The 16,689-nt window shown below is 43.1% G+C and overlaps 2 protein-coding genes across 4 annotated transcripts in view; both read left to right on the top strand.

Annotated features, from left to right (window-relative positions):
* LOC123491623 (plexin-B1-like) overlaps nt 1-3,504 on the top strand; it is a 113,104-nt gene extending 109,600 nt beyond the window's left edge. The window contains exon 38 of the mRNA XM_045223063.1: nt 390-3,504. Within this exon, the coding sequence (XP_045078998.1) occupies nt 390-494 (105 nt within the window). The 3' untranslated portion in view covers nt 495-3,504. The remainder of the gene's footprint in view (nt 1-389) is intronic.
* Nucleotides 3,505-9,041: 5,537 nt separating this feature from the next.
* Nucleotides 9,042-16,285, top strand: LOC123491624 (probable peptidyl-tRNA hydrolase 2). 3 transcript variants are annotated; one of them, XM_045223065.1, is made up of 7 exons: nt 9,042-9,065; nt 11,905-12,021; nt 12,220-12,291; nt 12,401-12,475; nt 12,803-12,900; nt 13,159-13,273; nt 14,428-16,285. In XM_045223065.1, the coding sequence occupies exons 2-7, from the start codon at nt 11,911-11,913 to the stop codon at nt 14,512-14,514; spliced, it is 558 nt and encodes a 185-aa protein (XP_045079000.1). In that variant the 5' UTR covers nt 9,042-9,065; nt 11,905-11,910; the 3' UTR covers nt 14,515-16,285. The 3 variants fall into 3 exon arrangements, with proteins under 3 accessions (XP_045079000.1, XP_045078999.1, XP_045079001.1); XM_045223064.1 differs by lacking the exon at nt 9,042-9,065 and adding an exon at nt 9,460-9,905; XM_045223066.1 differs by lacking the exon at nt 9,042-9,065 and adding an exon at nt 10,001-10,023.
* Nucleotides 16,286-16,689: the final 404 nt, after the last annotated feature.

Here is a 16,689-nt window from a genome sequence, read left to right on the forward strand (position 1 = left end):
GTTTTCTGGTTCCCTCTGTCCCTCTCTCACTCCATCCCTCTCTCTCATTCTACCCCCTCTTTCATTCTCTCCATCCCTTTCTCTGTCTCACTCCCTCTCTCTCTATCTGTCTCACTCCAACCCATCCCTCCCTCTCTCTCATTCTACCCCCTCTTTCATTCTCTCCATCCCTTTCTCTGTCTCACTCCCTCTCTCTCTATCTGTCTCACTCCAACCCATCCCTCCCTCTCTCCCTCCATCTTTCTCTCTCGGTCTCTCACTCCACCCCCTCTCTCTCTCCATCTCTCTGTCTATCACTCTACCATTCTCAATCACACTCCACCATTCTCAATCTATCTTCATCCCTTTCTCTCTCTCTCGCTCTCTCTCTCCATCCCTCCCGCTCTCAGATCATCGGGGCCCTAGAGGAGGACAGCATGGCCCAGAAGATGCAACTGGGCTACCGGCTCCAGCAGGTCGCTGCAGCCGTGGAGAACAAAGTCACCGACTTGTGACAGCAGAACCACCGACCGAGACCACGCCGGCGAGGGGGACCACATTAGTGGGTAACCTCACACTGTGAGGTTACCCACTAGAGTGGGGGAGGGAAATGCAGAGGGGGGAGCAAAAAGCCCCGCCCCTTTTCCACATTAAGGGCCAATGGGTGACTGGTGTTTACACACAAACACCCCCTTTGGTGGTGGTGGTGGACACAAACCCTTCTCTCACTCTCCACTGTGGACAAAACAGGAGGGAAAGGGCAGGGGAGACACACACACGGACCAGGTGCCTTTGTTTGTATGTCCCACCCATTCAACCTTCAGCCCTGAGTTGGACCACGTTGTGGCATCTGCATCTGCCTCTCTTCTAGAACTCTCTGTGGAAGTAGGAGAATTATAAGAAGGGGCTTGGGATATCTGGATGTTATCCGGACGCTATCTGGACATTATCCGGACATTACATGATGTGCCAATGGAAACGTGCTGAAGTCAACACTCTGTAGTCTCATATGAATGAATGAAAGAAATCGTGTAATATGTATCAAAATGGTGGTTATAGGGGAAGCTAGATGGAAAGGACTCACCGGTCACTATTTTGCTTGATGGCATGATGTGAAGCCGTTTCACAATGGGAAACACTGAGTGGATGAAATTGAAAAAGATACTTCCATTCCTTGTGCTTGTGTCGTTGCGTAATTAGAGGTTGAATGTCTGTCCATCTCCCTCTCTTTAAATGTGCGTGCGTGCAAGGGCGAACTGTCTTGGTTTACACGCCCCGCCCACTGACGCCATTGTTTTATATAATTGAAGATATATGTTGGGCATTACTTGTATGTACCTCCCTCTCTCTTGTGCACAATTGCCAGAATTCGGGTTGGATTTCCCCCCATTCAAGACAACACAATTTTTTCACAGCAGAGTGAAATGTTTTATTAGCGTTTCATAAACATTACACAAAACGACATCGTCACCAATTAATACAGTTGGATAGGGTCGTTTTCTGTAGGGTCTTGAGTCTCATCAATTATCAGCACTCTCTTCCTCCTTTTACTCAAATAAATACTCAAGCTATCCTCTTATCTCATTGAAACTTGTTTCATGTGATCACGGTTTGTCTGCTATGGTAAACCAGATTGCGCTCTCCCCCTGACTCTCTTTATGTCATAACACTAGCTTCGTTCCATATCCGTCCAAATCATAAGTACAAATAATGTATTTCACACGCACACATGCAGACACACGCACACATAGTTCACTCAATCATGACACTCTTGAGACAGCTATTGTAAAAAAAAGAAATGCTGTCTTTTTTCAAATCTGTAATTATTGTCATTCCGCTTTTTCAGGTAGCGCCCACGTCCATACAAATCTGTGCGTTGTTCATCTTTATGTTATAGGAACGGGAGGAAAATGTTTTTGTAGGAGTTGAAATAAACAGCTCTGGGAGGCTGACTAGACTGCAGGACTAAAATAATGGTACTGAAAGCAGAGGCAGTCTTTCAAAAGGTACTAAAAATTGGTGACCGTGTGAATGAATTGTTTACTTCGACTTTTTGTTGCTTTTACGCTGTTTATTTCGAAAGGTAACGGTCACTGGAAGGACACTAGATCAGAGATTAAAGAAACAAATCTCAACTTTAGAATTTAATAGTTAAAACATGTGTCCTACAGACAGTATTTTATGGCGTACGTTCTTACAGATTCCCATGTTGTACATTTTTAACATTCCTTTTTTGTTTTCAACCAAGAAAATGCTATTGAATCATGATTTTTCACTTTGTGCTGTTGTAAAGTAGACTACTTATCTGACATCAGCGAACGCTCATTGATATGTGTATTGCAGTTCTTCTATTGAACACAAGATGGCAACCGCTCCTATATTTGTTGAACTTGTGCTCTAACACAAGTGCACTGCTGTATTTACTGTCCATTAAGTTTCACAGAAAATACTTTGACCTAGTCATATTTTCCAAGGTTTGATTAAATATTAGGATTATAAAGCACATTGCCATTTCTGAACTTTACCGAAATGAGTTATCTTATGATTTCCCCATGGGCTATGTTATTCATCATTTGCTCACATCGACATTCTCTATTACACAACAGCCTTATTTTATAAAGCTAGATTGCATCCCAAATGGCACCCATTTAGGGTTAGGGTTATAGAGATCTGGTCAAAAGTAATGCATTATGTAGAGAATATGGGGCCATTTGAGACGCATCCCTAGACTTATCATTCTATTCCACAGAGCTTTAATAGTTTGTTGGAAGTTAGGATGAAATCCTTTGGTAAAGCTACGTACCAAGCAACAACGTTATCACATGAATTGGAGGTGTTGCATGAATGTTAACTACACATAAGCCCTAACTGACTTATGGATGAAGTTTGACACCACCCTCCTGGTAGGCTATATCTTTATATGAGGGTGCACTGTTGGCTTTCTAGTGAGTAGTGACCAAAAAGAGCCTGACAATGAGTCGGCATATCATTTAACTGTAAAACCCAATCACGTGTCTTCCTGTTTGGATAGCCAATAATTTCCAAGAGAGAGGCACCTTTTTTAACAGATGTGTATGGAGTGTATTCGTTACACGCTATTGTGTAGGTTCTCCAGTTTGATGCTGTTTCATGTGCACCACCATTGTCCCTAGATTGCACAGTATAAGTGAGTCATAGTAGCCTATAGGTTAACATCACACTACTTACCACACGCAACTGTCTCATTTGAAAGGACAATTTGTACTGTCATATGCTTTTAATGTAGACAAATATGTATGAAGCCTTATGATGGAGTGACCATGATGGTGGAGGTCATTTGAGGGAAAAACTAACTATTGTTAGGCTGTATAAATTCAGCTATGTAGAGCAGGCTCTGCAATGAGCAATTTTTAAGGAGGGTTCTTATTTTGTCTGTTAATATCATTGTACATAATGATTTTAATGTAACTTGTAGCGACTTAATCTGTTTAATAAGAGAGTGTAAATTCTTACAGAAGGTGAGGTAATAAAGTATTCATAAAATCATATGCTCTTTGTCTACGTCTGTCTCATATGGAGTAATGTTTTGAAGTGAAGAGAATTTCAGTCCATTATGCTTGTTTCCTCATTTGTCTGCACTGACATGATATTGTTTTATTGTTTTCAGATCAGTGTATGGAAATGAGGACTGGAAGGCCCATCACTTAGTCATGAACAGAAATAATCGCTCTAACATTACCTAATGCCTTCACACACCATATGCAAAACAAATCAGTTTGAGGAGGGTCATAAAGTGACTAAGAAGTATGCATGGGAAACTACATCAACAAAGTTAGGAAACTTTCAGAAACTTCTGACGGAGGAACATACAGTGAGGGGAAAAAAAGTATTTGATCCCCTGCTGATTTTGTACGTTTGCCCACTGACAAAGAAATGATCAGTCTATAATTTTAATTGTAGGTTTATTTGAACAGTGGGAGACAGAATAACAACAACATAATCCAGAAAAACACATGTCAAAAATGTTATAAATTTATTTGCATTTTAATGAGGGAAATAAGTATTTGACCCCCTCTCAATCAGAAAGATTTCTGGCTCCCAGGTGTCGTTTATACAGGTAACGAGCTGAGATTAGGAGCACACTCTTAAAGGGAGTGCTCCTAATCTCAGCTTGTTACCTGTATAAAAAGACACCTGTCCACAGAAGCAATCAATCAATCAGATTCCAAACTCTCCACCATGGCCAAGACCAAAGAGCTCTCCAAGGATGTCAGGGACAAGATTGTAGACCTACACAAGGCAGGAATGGGCTACAAGACCATCGCCAAGCAGCTTGGTGAGAAGGTGACAACAGTTGGTGCGATTATTCGCAAATGGAAGAAACACAAAAGACCTGTCAATCTCCCTCGGCCTGGGGCTCCATGCAAGATCTCACCTCATGGAGTTGCAATGATCATGAGAACGGTGAGGAATCAGCCCAGAACTACACGGGAGGATCTTGACAATGATCTCAAGGCAGCTGGGACCATAGTCACCAAGAAAACATTTGGTAACACACTACGCCGTGAAGGACTGAAATCCTGCAGCGCCCGCAAGGTCCCCCTGCTCAAGAAAGTACATATACATGCCCGTCTGAAGTTTGCCAATGAACATCTGAATGATTCAGAGGAGAACTGGGTGAAAGTGTTGTGGTCAGATGAGACCAAAATCGAGCTCTTTGGCATCAACTCAACTCGCCGTGTTTGGAGGAGGAATGCTGCCTATGACCCCAAGAACACCATCCCCACCGTCAAACATGGAGGTGGAAACATTATGCTTTGGGGGTGTTTTTCTGCTAAGGGGACAGTACAACTTCACCGCATCAAAGGGACGATGGATGACGCCATATACCGTCAAATCTTGGGTGAGAACCTCCTTCCCTCAGCCAGGGCATTGAAAATGGGTCGTGGATGGTTATTCCAGCATGACAATGACCCAAAACACACGGCCAAGGCAACAAAGGAGTGGCTCAAGAAGAAGCATATTAAGGTCCTGGAGTGGCCTAGCCAGTCTCCAGACCTTAATCCCATAGAAAATCTGTGGAGGGAGCTGAAGGTTCGAGTTGACAAACGTCAGCCTCGAAACCTTAATGACTTGGAGAAGATCGGCTAAGAGGAGTGGGACAAAATCCCTCCTGAGATGTGTGCAAACCTGGTGGCCAACTACAAGAAACGTCTGACCTCTGTGATTGCCAACAAGGGTTTTGCCACCAAGTACTAAGTCATGTTTTGCAGAGGGGTCAAATACTTATTTCCCTCATTCAAATGCAAATCAATTTATACCATTTTTGAAATGCGTTTTTCTGGATTTTGTTGTTGTTATTCTGTCTCTCACTGTTCAAATAAACCTACCATTAAAATTATAGACTGATCATGTCTTTGTCAGTGGGCAAACGTACAAAATCAGCAGGGGATCAATCAAATTTTCCCTCACTGTATGTAGTTTCACACAACCCATTATTCGTGCAGAACTGGATGTGTGTGGGGGGGGGGGCTTTAAAAGTGACAACGGGAAAAGGAGCCAAATATGATCTATTATATGGCAAGATGGTCAAGTGACCGCTCTAACTATGGAAATACATGTCCTCAAAGATGGAAGGCAGGCATGAGGAGGGACCATTCTTGCCAATGAGAGGGTAGGAGAGGGCAGATACGCTATTCTATTGCCTATGCCGAGCAAGGGGCCAGGGTTCCTGTCTAGAAGCACTGTTTCGAATGCACCTACAATGTTGCTTCGGTACTGCAGTTTAATTGACGCACAGCCCAGAAAGACAATTTCCATAGACGGCCATAGATTTTTAAATTCCTAATAAGACACTTTAGTCATCACCTTTGTGCACAAAACATCCATTTAATTATTGAAATAATTGTCGCTGAGGCTGATAATTAAAAAAAATGAATCACTCACAGCCGAAGATATTAACATTTTATATTCATCCAATGTCTGCCATGTTTTTGGATTATATCTTCACTGCTCCCTGTGCGCACTGAATGCTAGTGTTCATGTGATGTTGGTCTGTATAAACCAGATACAATCCAGAACATGATTAGATTATCCATTTGTTGTTTCAGGGTGGTTGAAAACGGAGTTGGGTGCTGTGGAATCGGTGAAGATAACCTGAAGTGGTCTTGTGATTGTTTGTGTTTCTGCTGGTCAGAGGGAGCGGGGGCTTCACGCCAAACGGATTGGGACAAGAGATGTGAAAAGGGCGCCATTGAAAGAAGTGATTACTGGGATAGCGGTAAATGTGAAAGTGGATCAACTGAAGGGAAAGATTCCCGGTTTTGTGATGCTCGTCGTTTGGTGCGACAGACAGGATGGTGTGAGAGGTGAAACTAGAGTAATTGTCTGTTCTGTTGAGTTTTGATGTTGAGTCTTTGCCTGACAAAGTGATGTTAGGATATTTCAGTTATTCCATACGAGCTTATGTGCCAAATACATTACGTTGTTACAGGTGTCCAGCTTATAGGCATGTGACAGCAGTGTAGGAGGGAGGTTCCTAGGTGTGAGAAGTGAGCAGAAGGGCATGAGACAAAGGAATGTGTAGCATTGGGTAAAGAAGCAGCATGTGTTAATTGTAGGGGTGCCCATGGGGCTGGGGATCAGAAATGTCTGGTGTGAGAGAGGCAGGTTGAGGTTACCAGGGTTAGAGTAGAGCAGAGTGTGTTGTATGCTGAGGCAGTGAAGAAAGTTGAGGAAGATTCATTCATAGTAATGGTTATCAACTGCACTGTAAGTCGCATAAAATAAAGGTTTTTGTGGCAGCTGCAGAGAAGTATTTGGGTGTACGGGATTTGACGTCAGAAGAGTTACAGGGGGTGTTGAGTGGTGGTGTCCCGTCCTTTCAGGCTGTTGGTCTGAGGTAGGACTAGATAGGTTTAAATAGTTGAGTAGGGTGGTGAGTTTTTAACGAGTGTAAGGTTAGATGGTAGGGTATTTGATTTATTTCCCTTTTTACAACTATAAGGGAGTTATATTCCAGTCGAGTTGGTGGCAGTAATACATAATATATTGCCAACCGCCATTAAACCTCATTGAAGGAGAAGACATGAGTAGATTACCTTGAAAACAATGGTCGAACATCTTGGACGCAGTCTACAGTTCTTATTATACCTCAGTGATGCGGAGTTACCAGAAAATGCTAACATCTGGTTTTCAGGGATACAGTATTTTCAATCTGACTTATGTTTTCCCTGAAAAACGAAAGTATGAACTCTGATCAGGTGTCTTTCTAGGCCTGCTATGTAAAGTTAGTGAACAACAGGCACAACCATATAGAGTGCCATTGAGTAAATCTCCATTTTGAAGTAGTCCATTTTCTTCTTCACGATTGGCTGATCCCTCCTGATGACCCTGTTGGACATGACTCCAACCCGGTCACCAGGAGGGATCAGCTAACGAACCAACGAACTATCATGGTCCAAACACACCAAGACAGTCGTGAAGAGGGCACGACAAAGCCTATTCCCCCTCAGGAGACTGAAAATATTTGGCATGGGTCCTCAGATCCTCAAACAATTATACAGCTGCACCATCGAGAGCATCCTGACTGGTTGCATCACCGCCTGGTATGGCAACTGCTTGGCCTCTGACTGCAAGGCACTACAGAGGGTAGTGCGTACGGCCCAGTACATCACTGGGGCCAAGCTTCCTGCCATCCAGGACCTCTATACCAGGCGGTGTCAGAGGAAGGCCCTCAAAATTGTCAAAGACTCCAACCACCCTAATCATAGACTGTTCTCTCTGCTACCGCACGGCAAGCGGTACCGGAGTGCCAAGTCTAGGTTCAAAAGACTTCTCAACAGCTTCTACCCCCAAGCCATAAGACTCCTGAACAGCTAATCATGGCTACCCGGACTATTTGCACTGCCCCCCCACCCCATCCTTTTACGCTGCTGCTACTCTGTTAATTATTTATGCATAGTCACTTTAACTCTACCCACATGTACATATTACTTCAACTACCTTAACTAGCCGGTGCCCCCCTGTATATATAGCCTCCCTAGTGTTATTTTATTTTACTTCTGCTCTTTTTTCTCAACACTTTTTTTGTTGTTGTTTTATTTTTACTTTTTTGTTAAAAATAAATGCACTGTTGGTTAAGGGCTGTAAGTAAGCATTTCACTGTAATGTCTTCACCTGTTGTATTCGGCGCATGTGGCCAATAAAATTTGATTTGATTTGATTTGATTAATGAAGTTGGAAGTCCGACCCAGTTGACTTCATTAAAATGATTGAAACTCTAAATGGCACTGCCCAGAAAGATTGAGGAGGGTGTTTTGGTCAATCAAGATAAGCCTCAGTATGATAATGCCTCATTCCTTGTTGGAGGGCATTTCATGAGCAAGATGTTTTTTTTGGGGAAACCAGTTTGGGTCACACAGATGGTGAAGGATACATTGGGAGAAGTGGAGTCAGTCAGTGACCAGGAGTGGTCTGATGTTGATTTCATGTGTGTCGAAAGGAGAAAGCACTGTGGATGTACAGATTATCGACGCATGAAGAGGAATGCTATAATTATCAGAGTAGGGCACCGATAAAAGGTGTCATATCCGGCGTCTCGATGGATATTGAGGCTTCATGATTTGATTCACGTCACTTAACCCGCACTGTGAATGGAAAGGAGGAGGAAAGCCTTTCTGTATTATTGATGTTTGATGAGGTATTTCTCCCAACCCATGTAAAGCTGGGGATATTTGAGATATGCGGTGCAAGCTTATGTACAAAAGTCACTTCAATGTCATATACGTACAAGTTTGGCAACGTGTCAAGTGTTTGCAAACGGAATATAATTGTTGAAGAGCCTGAGGATGCAAGGTGTTGCAATTGTGATGGGAATCACATTCCAGAGTTCCCCTAGTGCCCTGTTAGGGTGAAGGAGGTCAAAGCAGGAAAGAACAGGACTGTCGAAGGTCTCCTATGCAGAGGCAGTGAAAATTGTTGAAGCAGCGAGTAGAGATCATGAAGCTATGGCAGTGGATACCTAACAGTCTGTGGATGTCAGTCAGTTGAGAGATCCTGAAACACTAATCGTGAAGAAGGTTGATTTTGTTGTGTTTATTGCACAGGTGATTAATTGTATAGGACAAACTAACAAAACATTGAAGAAACTGGAAATCATTGTGAAAGCGGCTAAAAGGTTATTGGATCTCCAGGATTTCACAGCTGAAACATCACAGGGAAAACTGTCTGAAGATGCTTCCCCCACAGCCTGTGTAGCGATCTGAGTACAGTGAAGGAGTACCTAGACTTATTTTTTTATTTTTATTTTTAAATAATATGAGTGTGTTTTATTTTTTTCGTTCAAGTATCAGTTTTATCCCCCTAATACGTCGTGGCAATAGACCTTTTGGGATGTAGTCCGCAAATAAAACCTTAAAGAAGAAGAAGAATGGCGCTGCCCATGCTAATATGGCCCTTTGGCCACTAGAGGCCTCTATCATTCTCTATGGGCACAACTCAGATAACGTTTTTGCCAAAATGTTACGTGCGTCAATTTATATCAGTGCATTCATAACAACCTAACCATTAAGAAGCTTATATTCGATCGAATAAGCCTCACGTAGCAAATTAGCAATTACATCTTCGGTTGACCAAATTCGACATTCAATGACCCCCATACAAAAATTGCTCACTTTGTGGTCTTATTTTGGTGGACAGATTTTGGGCGGAGTAAACCCTCTCGCTTTGCCTCTTCCTCTCGAAGCGAACCGTGCTTAAAATGGTGTAAAGAGCTAAAACCACAAAACGCCCATCTTTGAATGAACAAGTAATCTGCAGTCAACAACCTGGCTTCATCGTAGTGAAAGGAGAGCGTGGATATTGGTTTGCAAGCTAGCACTCCCATCCCACAAATTCACGGGGATTGTCGCTAACTTGGTCGCTAACAAGTTATCTAGGCAGCGCAGGTAGGAGTGGCTGGCGCAATTTTACACTGTAAGCTAGCTAGCTAACGTTAGCCAGGTAGAACTTGCAGGGAGAAGAATACATAGCAGACAAATGCATTTTAGCTAGTTAGGTAACTAGGTAAAATATAACGATGTTTAGTTACAATATAGAAAACGCAATCAGCTATTAGCTAACGCGTGCTGTTCAATCATATTATTGTTACAATGCATGATAGGTACTGTAGCTAGCTAACTTCGCTTGGTTGGCTAACGTTATGGTTTGTTTTCTATTTCATGGTTGACATTATTTCACCTCGGTGTCTTGTGATCACCGTTGGCTAACTAGTTAACGTTAGATGTCATCCCACAATCGAGCTGCCAGTTTGTAAGTGAGATAATGTGCTCTTTCATGCCATGATATGAGTAACTAGCTAGATAGCTGGCTAACGCGTTAGACACGACTTGCTCTACTCTGTCGGTAATTGTCTAACGTTACATAGTTAACTAACGAACGTTAGTTGCGTGCCTTGTAGTTAGCAAGCGAACGTTACCTAGCTATGTTAGCTCCCTCAATTTAGCAGCTGGCTAGCTGTAGACAACTGTGAGATGTCTGGCTAACTACATGATTTTGATTTAGGTTGCTAGCTAGCTATGATATCAGTTCACTAACGTTAGTGAAACACTTGGCTAGTTACGGGGTGTGTCTTGCCTAGCTAGTTGTCAAGGGCAGCCCCGATGGCTAGTCTACTAGGATGAGAATGCCCTGATGGCTAGTCTACTAGGATGAGAATGCCCTGATGGCTAGTCTACTAGGATGAGAATACCCTGATGGCTAGTCTACCAGGATGAGAATGCCCTGATGGCTAGTCTACAAGGATGAGAATGCCCTGATGGCTAGTCTACAAGGATGAGAATGCCCTGATGGCTAGTCTACAAGGATGAGAATGCCCTGATGGCTAGTCTACTAGGATGAGAATGCCCTGATGGCTAGTCTACTAGGATGAGAATGCCCTGATGGCTAGTCTACCAGGATGAGAATGCCCTGATGGCTAGTCTACTAGGATGAGAATGCCCCGATGGCTAGTCTACAAGGATGAGAATGCCCTGATGGCTAGTCTACAAGGATGAGAATGCCCTGATGGCTAGTCTACCAGGATGAGAATGCCCTGATGGCTAGTCTACCAGGATGAGAATGCCCTGATGGCTAGTCTACCAGGATGAGAATGCCCTGATGGCTAGTCTACTAGGATGAGAATGCCCTGATGGCTAGTCTACTAGGATGAGAATGCCCTGATGGCTAGTCTACTAGGATGAGAATGCCCTGATGGCTAGTCTACTAGGATGAGAATGCCCTGATGGCTAGTCTACTAGGATGAGAATGCCCTGATGGCTAGTCTACTAGGATGAGAATGCCCTGATGGCTAGTCTACCAGGATGAGAATGCCCTGATGGCTAGTCTACTAGGATGAGAATGCCCTGATGGCTAGTCTACTAGGATGAGAATGCCCTGATGGCTAGTCTACTAGGATGAGAATGCCCTGATGGCTAGTCTACTAGGATGAGAATGCCCTGATGGCTAGTCTACTAGGATGAGAATGCCCTGATGGCTAGTCTACTAGGATGAGAATGCCCTGATGGCTAGTCTACTAGGATGAGAATGCCCTGATGGCTAGTCTACTAGGATGAGAATGCCCTGATGGCTAGTCTACTAGGATGAGAATGCCCTGATGGCTAGTCTACTAGGATGAGAATGCCCTGATGGCTAGTCTACTAGGATGAGAATGCTCTAATGGCTAGTCTACTAGGATGAGAATGAATCATGGTGCTCTGGCTGTGCCTCAATCCTAATTGAACAGGAAATACAAGCACCAAAAGTTAATAATTTAACATCATGGTGCCAGTCTTTTAAATTAATTTGGGATTGAGACACAGCTTGTGGAGAACTATGCTAAGGTGTACTGTATATATTGAATGCTGCACCTTATTAAACTAACTCTAATCCAACGTGCTCCCGCTCCAGCTAACTATGGAGCCCTCCGACCAACAGACAGTCCCAGACTCTGGCTCTCAGGAGGTCAACCCTGTGTACCTGCAGCAGCTTCGAGAGCTGGACATCCCAGAGGAGGCTGCCAAGCAGGTGGGTTAATTTACGGTATACAGGTTCTCTTGCATTTCCTGAGATATGATCTGTAGTATATTATGCTAATTTTCTCTTGGTTCGGCATATCTGTTTTTGAATGCATTCATAATGACTGTATAGAGTACCATAGCTATGATTGACATGGCTAATCCACCCAACATTTTCTGCCATTTTCTATGTTTCTACCTCCCGCAGGCACTCTTGCACACCCGAAATGTGTCTGCTGAGGAGGCTGCCATGTACTACTTCAACAAGCTGGAGAATGAGGTGCCCATAAGATAGCCTTAGTCCGCACAGGTACACGTTGGTACATTACTTCTCCTGTATTGTGTTTGAGTCCACCCTGAATGTCTCTTTCTCTCTCTCGTTCCCTCAGGAAGAAGGCGATGACGACCTCATGTTCAAGATGGTGTTTGTGGTGAACATGGACCTGGCCATGGGTGTGGGAAAGGTCAGTGTGAAGACACGGGTTGGAATGTGTTGTTTTGATTGATTTTATTTGCCAGTTTAAGAAAACACATGCATACATTGGAGAAACATGACGGGAATATCACAGTCAGCCATTGTGGTCCCTAAATTCCATGGTGCAAAAACATTACATAGAGTTTGTCCGGCTAGTATGGTTGTTGTGGTATAGTTTGTTCCAGCCAGACGCACAAAGGCCCAGCTTGCCCCTGTTGTTTTTAAATGAGAATCGCACATCAAACACAAAGCGAATACATGAAACTTTTGTTTATATTTCTGCTTACTCTGAAAGCGTTTGGTGTGTGTTGTGTAGGTGGCTGCGCAGGTGGGCCATGCGGCCGTAGGGCTCTACCAGGTCCTGCAGGAGAAGAACAGCTGGAGGGAGATGGCCTGGAAGTGGGACCATGGAGGGTAAGGACCTGTCTGGACTGGACCCTGTTTTCATTAGGGCTTTACAGGGGCAATACTATAATCCTGTATGTTACTTGAGACCCCATACTGCTGATCAAATTGGATCTGATCAGAGAAAGAAAGCCGGACACTTTTAAAACACCATAATGACATCTGGTAATGGCAATCACACTATCTGGCTGTTCTATGCGCCGGCTCAACCTGCTGTCGACGTTTGCCACAGCAGGATATCTAAATGTATGTTTGTGTGGTGTGCAGGGCGAAGAAGGTGGCGTTGCAGGGGACCAACATGGCTCACATTTTGGAGCTGCAGGCCCTGGCGATGAGCCTTAGCCTGCCCACGTATCTGGTCCAGGACGCCGGACGCACCCAGGTGAGACGTGCGGCTACACAGCAGCGGTTGCAGACCCATGGGCCACTATTACGGCTCTATAGTAGCACTGCTGCACCTGCTTACAGGCACACAGCCCCACCACGACGGATTCGTAGTTATAGTAGCTCCTGCTTACAGACACATGCACCACCATTGTGGCTCCACAGCAGCACCTGCGCACAGGCAAACACCACCATTACGGTTCAACGTGACACTAAAGTGTCAGCTTACAGTGGTATGCACAGCCATTATGATAAGTATTGAGTTTGAACGTAGGATACCCCTCTGGTTTGACGAGTTAGCGAGATAACTTTGGTCAACTCTGAGTTCAACTTGGGATAACTGGTACCACGAAAGAGGTTCACCTTTTAGCCAGGTAAATGTATATGGCAACGAATGCTTTAGAACTAACCTGCTCCGGGGCAGGCTAACTAGGGGCTAACTCCATTTATCCTGAATGAAGTGTCTGAGACGCGAGTTGAGGAACAATTTAATCACATTCGCTCCCTCTCCCAAACGTTGCGTCATCATCCCCTTCATTTGAGGAAGATGACATTAAACATTTTATTAATCAAATTGTTTTTGATAGATAGTCATGCAAAATTATCTATCTATGTTAAACACTATTATTGCACACAGTGAGTCCATGCAATTTATGTGATTTGTTAAGCAAATTTTTACTCCTGAACTTATTTAGGCTTGCCATAACAAAGGGGTTGAATACTTATTGACTCAAGACATTTCAGCTTTTCGTTTTTAATTATTTTGTAAAATGTCAAAAAACATAATTCCACTTTGACATTATGGGGTATTGTGTGTAGGGAAGTGACACAAAATCTCAATTTAATCCATTTAAAATTCAGCTTTAACACAACAATGTGGAAAAAGTCAAGGGGTGTGAATACTTTCTGAAGGCACTGTAAAAGACAATACAGATTCTGTAGAGGACAAGGGGGAAAAACGCAATTCATTCAATATAATAAACAATCTGCATCAATTAATATTAAGGGATTCTCTATTGAGATTGAATCCAATAAATTCATGCCTAGTCTTCCCTGCCTTCCCACACACTTTTGTTGTTACAACCTATTCCTAGTACCTCCTACCCACAAGGATGCTAGTCTAAATTCTATGACCTCCGCCCCTTTTGCCAGGTGGAAGCTGGCTCGCGCACCGTCCTGGCCATTGTCGGGGAGGAGGAGATGGTGAACAACGTCACTGGAAGTCTGAAGCTGCTCTGAGGGACTTAACCGGCTGTGGAGGTGCAGGGCCGTGTACTGCCACCAGGGCAACCAGCAGAGGGCAGCATCCCCTAACAGCAAAAGGGTCTCGACATGCAAACGCGCAACAACAATGTAACGAAACAACAACAAAAAAGAAACAACCAGACATGACCCAACCACCAAGACGAACACACTCAGCCATTTTTCTTCTTCTGTTCCCTGTCCGATCCACTGACTGGAGAAGAGATGTATGCAGAGCTGCTTAGGTTGAGAGGAAGGGACTGTTTCCTCGAACCGACCATGTTGAAGGCAGTTTGAACAACTTTTAGTGTCTACTTGTATCTTTTTTTTGATTATGGAGTTTTGCAAGTTAAGGGAAAGTCCATTACTATATGAGAGAATCATATCAAATTTTTATAAAGGTAAAAGTCCAGGACATCCATAATTCCATCTCCCAATTTAAGATATAATTTAGCGTTTGAAAACATCAAGGATAGAACCTAGTGTTTTGGTGATTGTTAAATACTGTTATCGTAAATTCAAGGAGCAAAATATGTAATTGTAATGAAATCCTTTTAGATGTAGGATATCCTTGTGAAAGTTACTGCTTGCCAGTAAGGAAGAGTGCTTTACTGATACCTTTACTATTTCTTCGATGTATAAAATGTAGGTGTATGTGTATACAGTCTCTCCCAAAGACCCTGTCCCTTAGAATCTATAACACTATATACTGATGTCAAATGGCCATCCATTGCGTTAATGTGCATCATATATAATGTGGTGTGCCCATTGACATAGATGGAGGGCTCATCTTGATATCTGTGCCATTATAGCATCTGTGACAGCTTGGGCAGTGTCATTGAGGCTACAACCCATAGGAATCCCCACCCAGTTGACTACTTTCACTACTTCAAAATGGCGGAAGCATGGAAGCCCTCAATGGTGTTGCCCATGATAACAGGCTTTTGGCCGCTAGAGGTCTCTATCAGTCGCTATGGGTGTGCCATCCTCAACGTTTCACACAATCACTGTTGGACTTTGTTACAGTTTTATTTTTTTTGCAAAAAAGGTAAAGGTCGACTCAAGGCTCACTCTGAGTTATAATTCCTGGACTGGGGGCATGGCAGAAAAATAACACTGTATTTGGGGAATAGGATTTGAGTGTGAGGAACTCATTGTATGGGTCAAAATAAGCGACTGTGCTGATGCTTGCACAGTGCCCAAGCGCTTGTACTTTAGCTGACTATAATGGTTTACACAAGTGAAATATTTGTATAACTGCTTTGAGGTTAAAATATGTTAACACTGTAGCTAGCTAGCTAAATGGTTGAGCTATGAGTTTTTTACCAAACCGGTATAGATTTTAAGATGGTGTAGCAAATACAGGATAACATTTGTTAAGGACCGCTTAAAGAATGATTGATTCTTGCACTTACAGTCTTAAACATTTGGCAAACAGATACCTAGGATATATTGTATGTTTCTGTTAAAACAGCTCTTTGTTCATTACTATACAAAGGAATTGTATTTTGTTGGCATGAGATGTCATTTGGAACCATAAATGGCTCTGAAGTCTTACTAAATATGGAAAAGGCTTATTATATGAATGATTTAAATGGAACTGACATGACATGCATGTAACAGTGACTCATATGAAATGTTTTTTTCTTTGTGTTAGAGACCATGCAAAACCCCGTGGCTGCATCCATGTTCATGTTAGCACTTTGATACCGTCCTGTGTTACACAACCATTTGTTCGTATTAAAACCAAGGAGACAATTAAAAATGACTACTGGCCAAGTGAACTGATTGATTTTAGTTACATGATCCATATTATACATTTATGTTTTATGTGAACATTTCTAACCCAACACAATGTCATATGGCACAAAATTACTTTGCTATGATTTCTTTATTGTATTAAAACTGTTAATGTTGGAAGTTCTGCCCTGCCACGTTTCAACACTGGGCGTGGGGTTCTGGGGACTATTGCTTGGTTAGGTGCTATGGTTAAGTGGCCAAGTGACATGACTATTGGTTTGTAGCCTGTTCACCGTATTTACAATAGAAGTATTGGCGAAGGCACTATCTGGCACGGTTGCTGGGAAACTTGTACATGGGCCCTCAGAAGAGATCTTTAATCACGTGAGGGCTACAGAACAAAGGTTATCCTGTCTGTACAGGAATCCAACT

The sequence above is a fragment of the Coregonus clupeaformis genome, chromosome 10 (genome assembly GCF_020615455.1).
Source record: "Coregonus clupeaformis isolate EN_2021a chromosome 10, ASM2061545v1, whole genome shotgun sequence".
Taxonomy (NCBI): Eukaryota; Metazoa; Chordata; class Actinopteri; order Salmoniformes; family Salmonidae; genus Coregonus; species Coregonus clupeaformis.

What these genes read in the sequence shown, in the direction of transcription:
- LOC123491624 (XM_045223065.1), top strand. Translation starts at nt 11,911, where the DNA reads ATGGAGCCCTCCGACCAACAGACAGTCCCAGACTCTGGCTCTCAGGAG. An exon ending in CAGAGGAGGCTGCCAAGCAG is followed by an intron (nt 12,022 to 12,219) that starts GTGGGTTAATTT and finishes TACCTCCCGCAG; the next exon opens with GCACTCTTGCACACCCGAAA. An exon ending in TGGCCATGGGTGTGGGAAAG is followed by an intron (nt 12,476 to 12,802) that starts GTCAGTGTGAAG and finishes TGTGTTGTGTAG; the next exon opens with GTGGCTGCGCAGGTGGGCCA.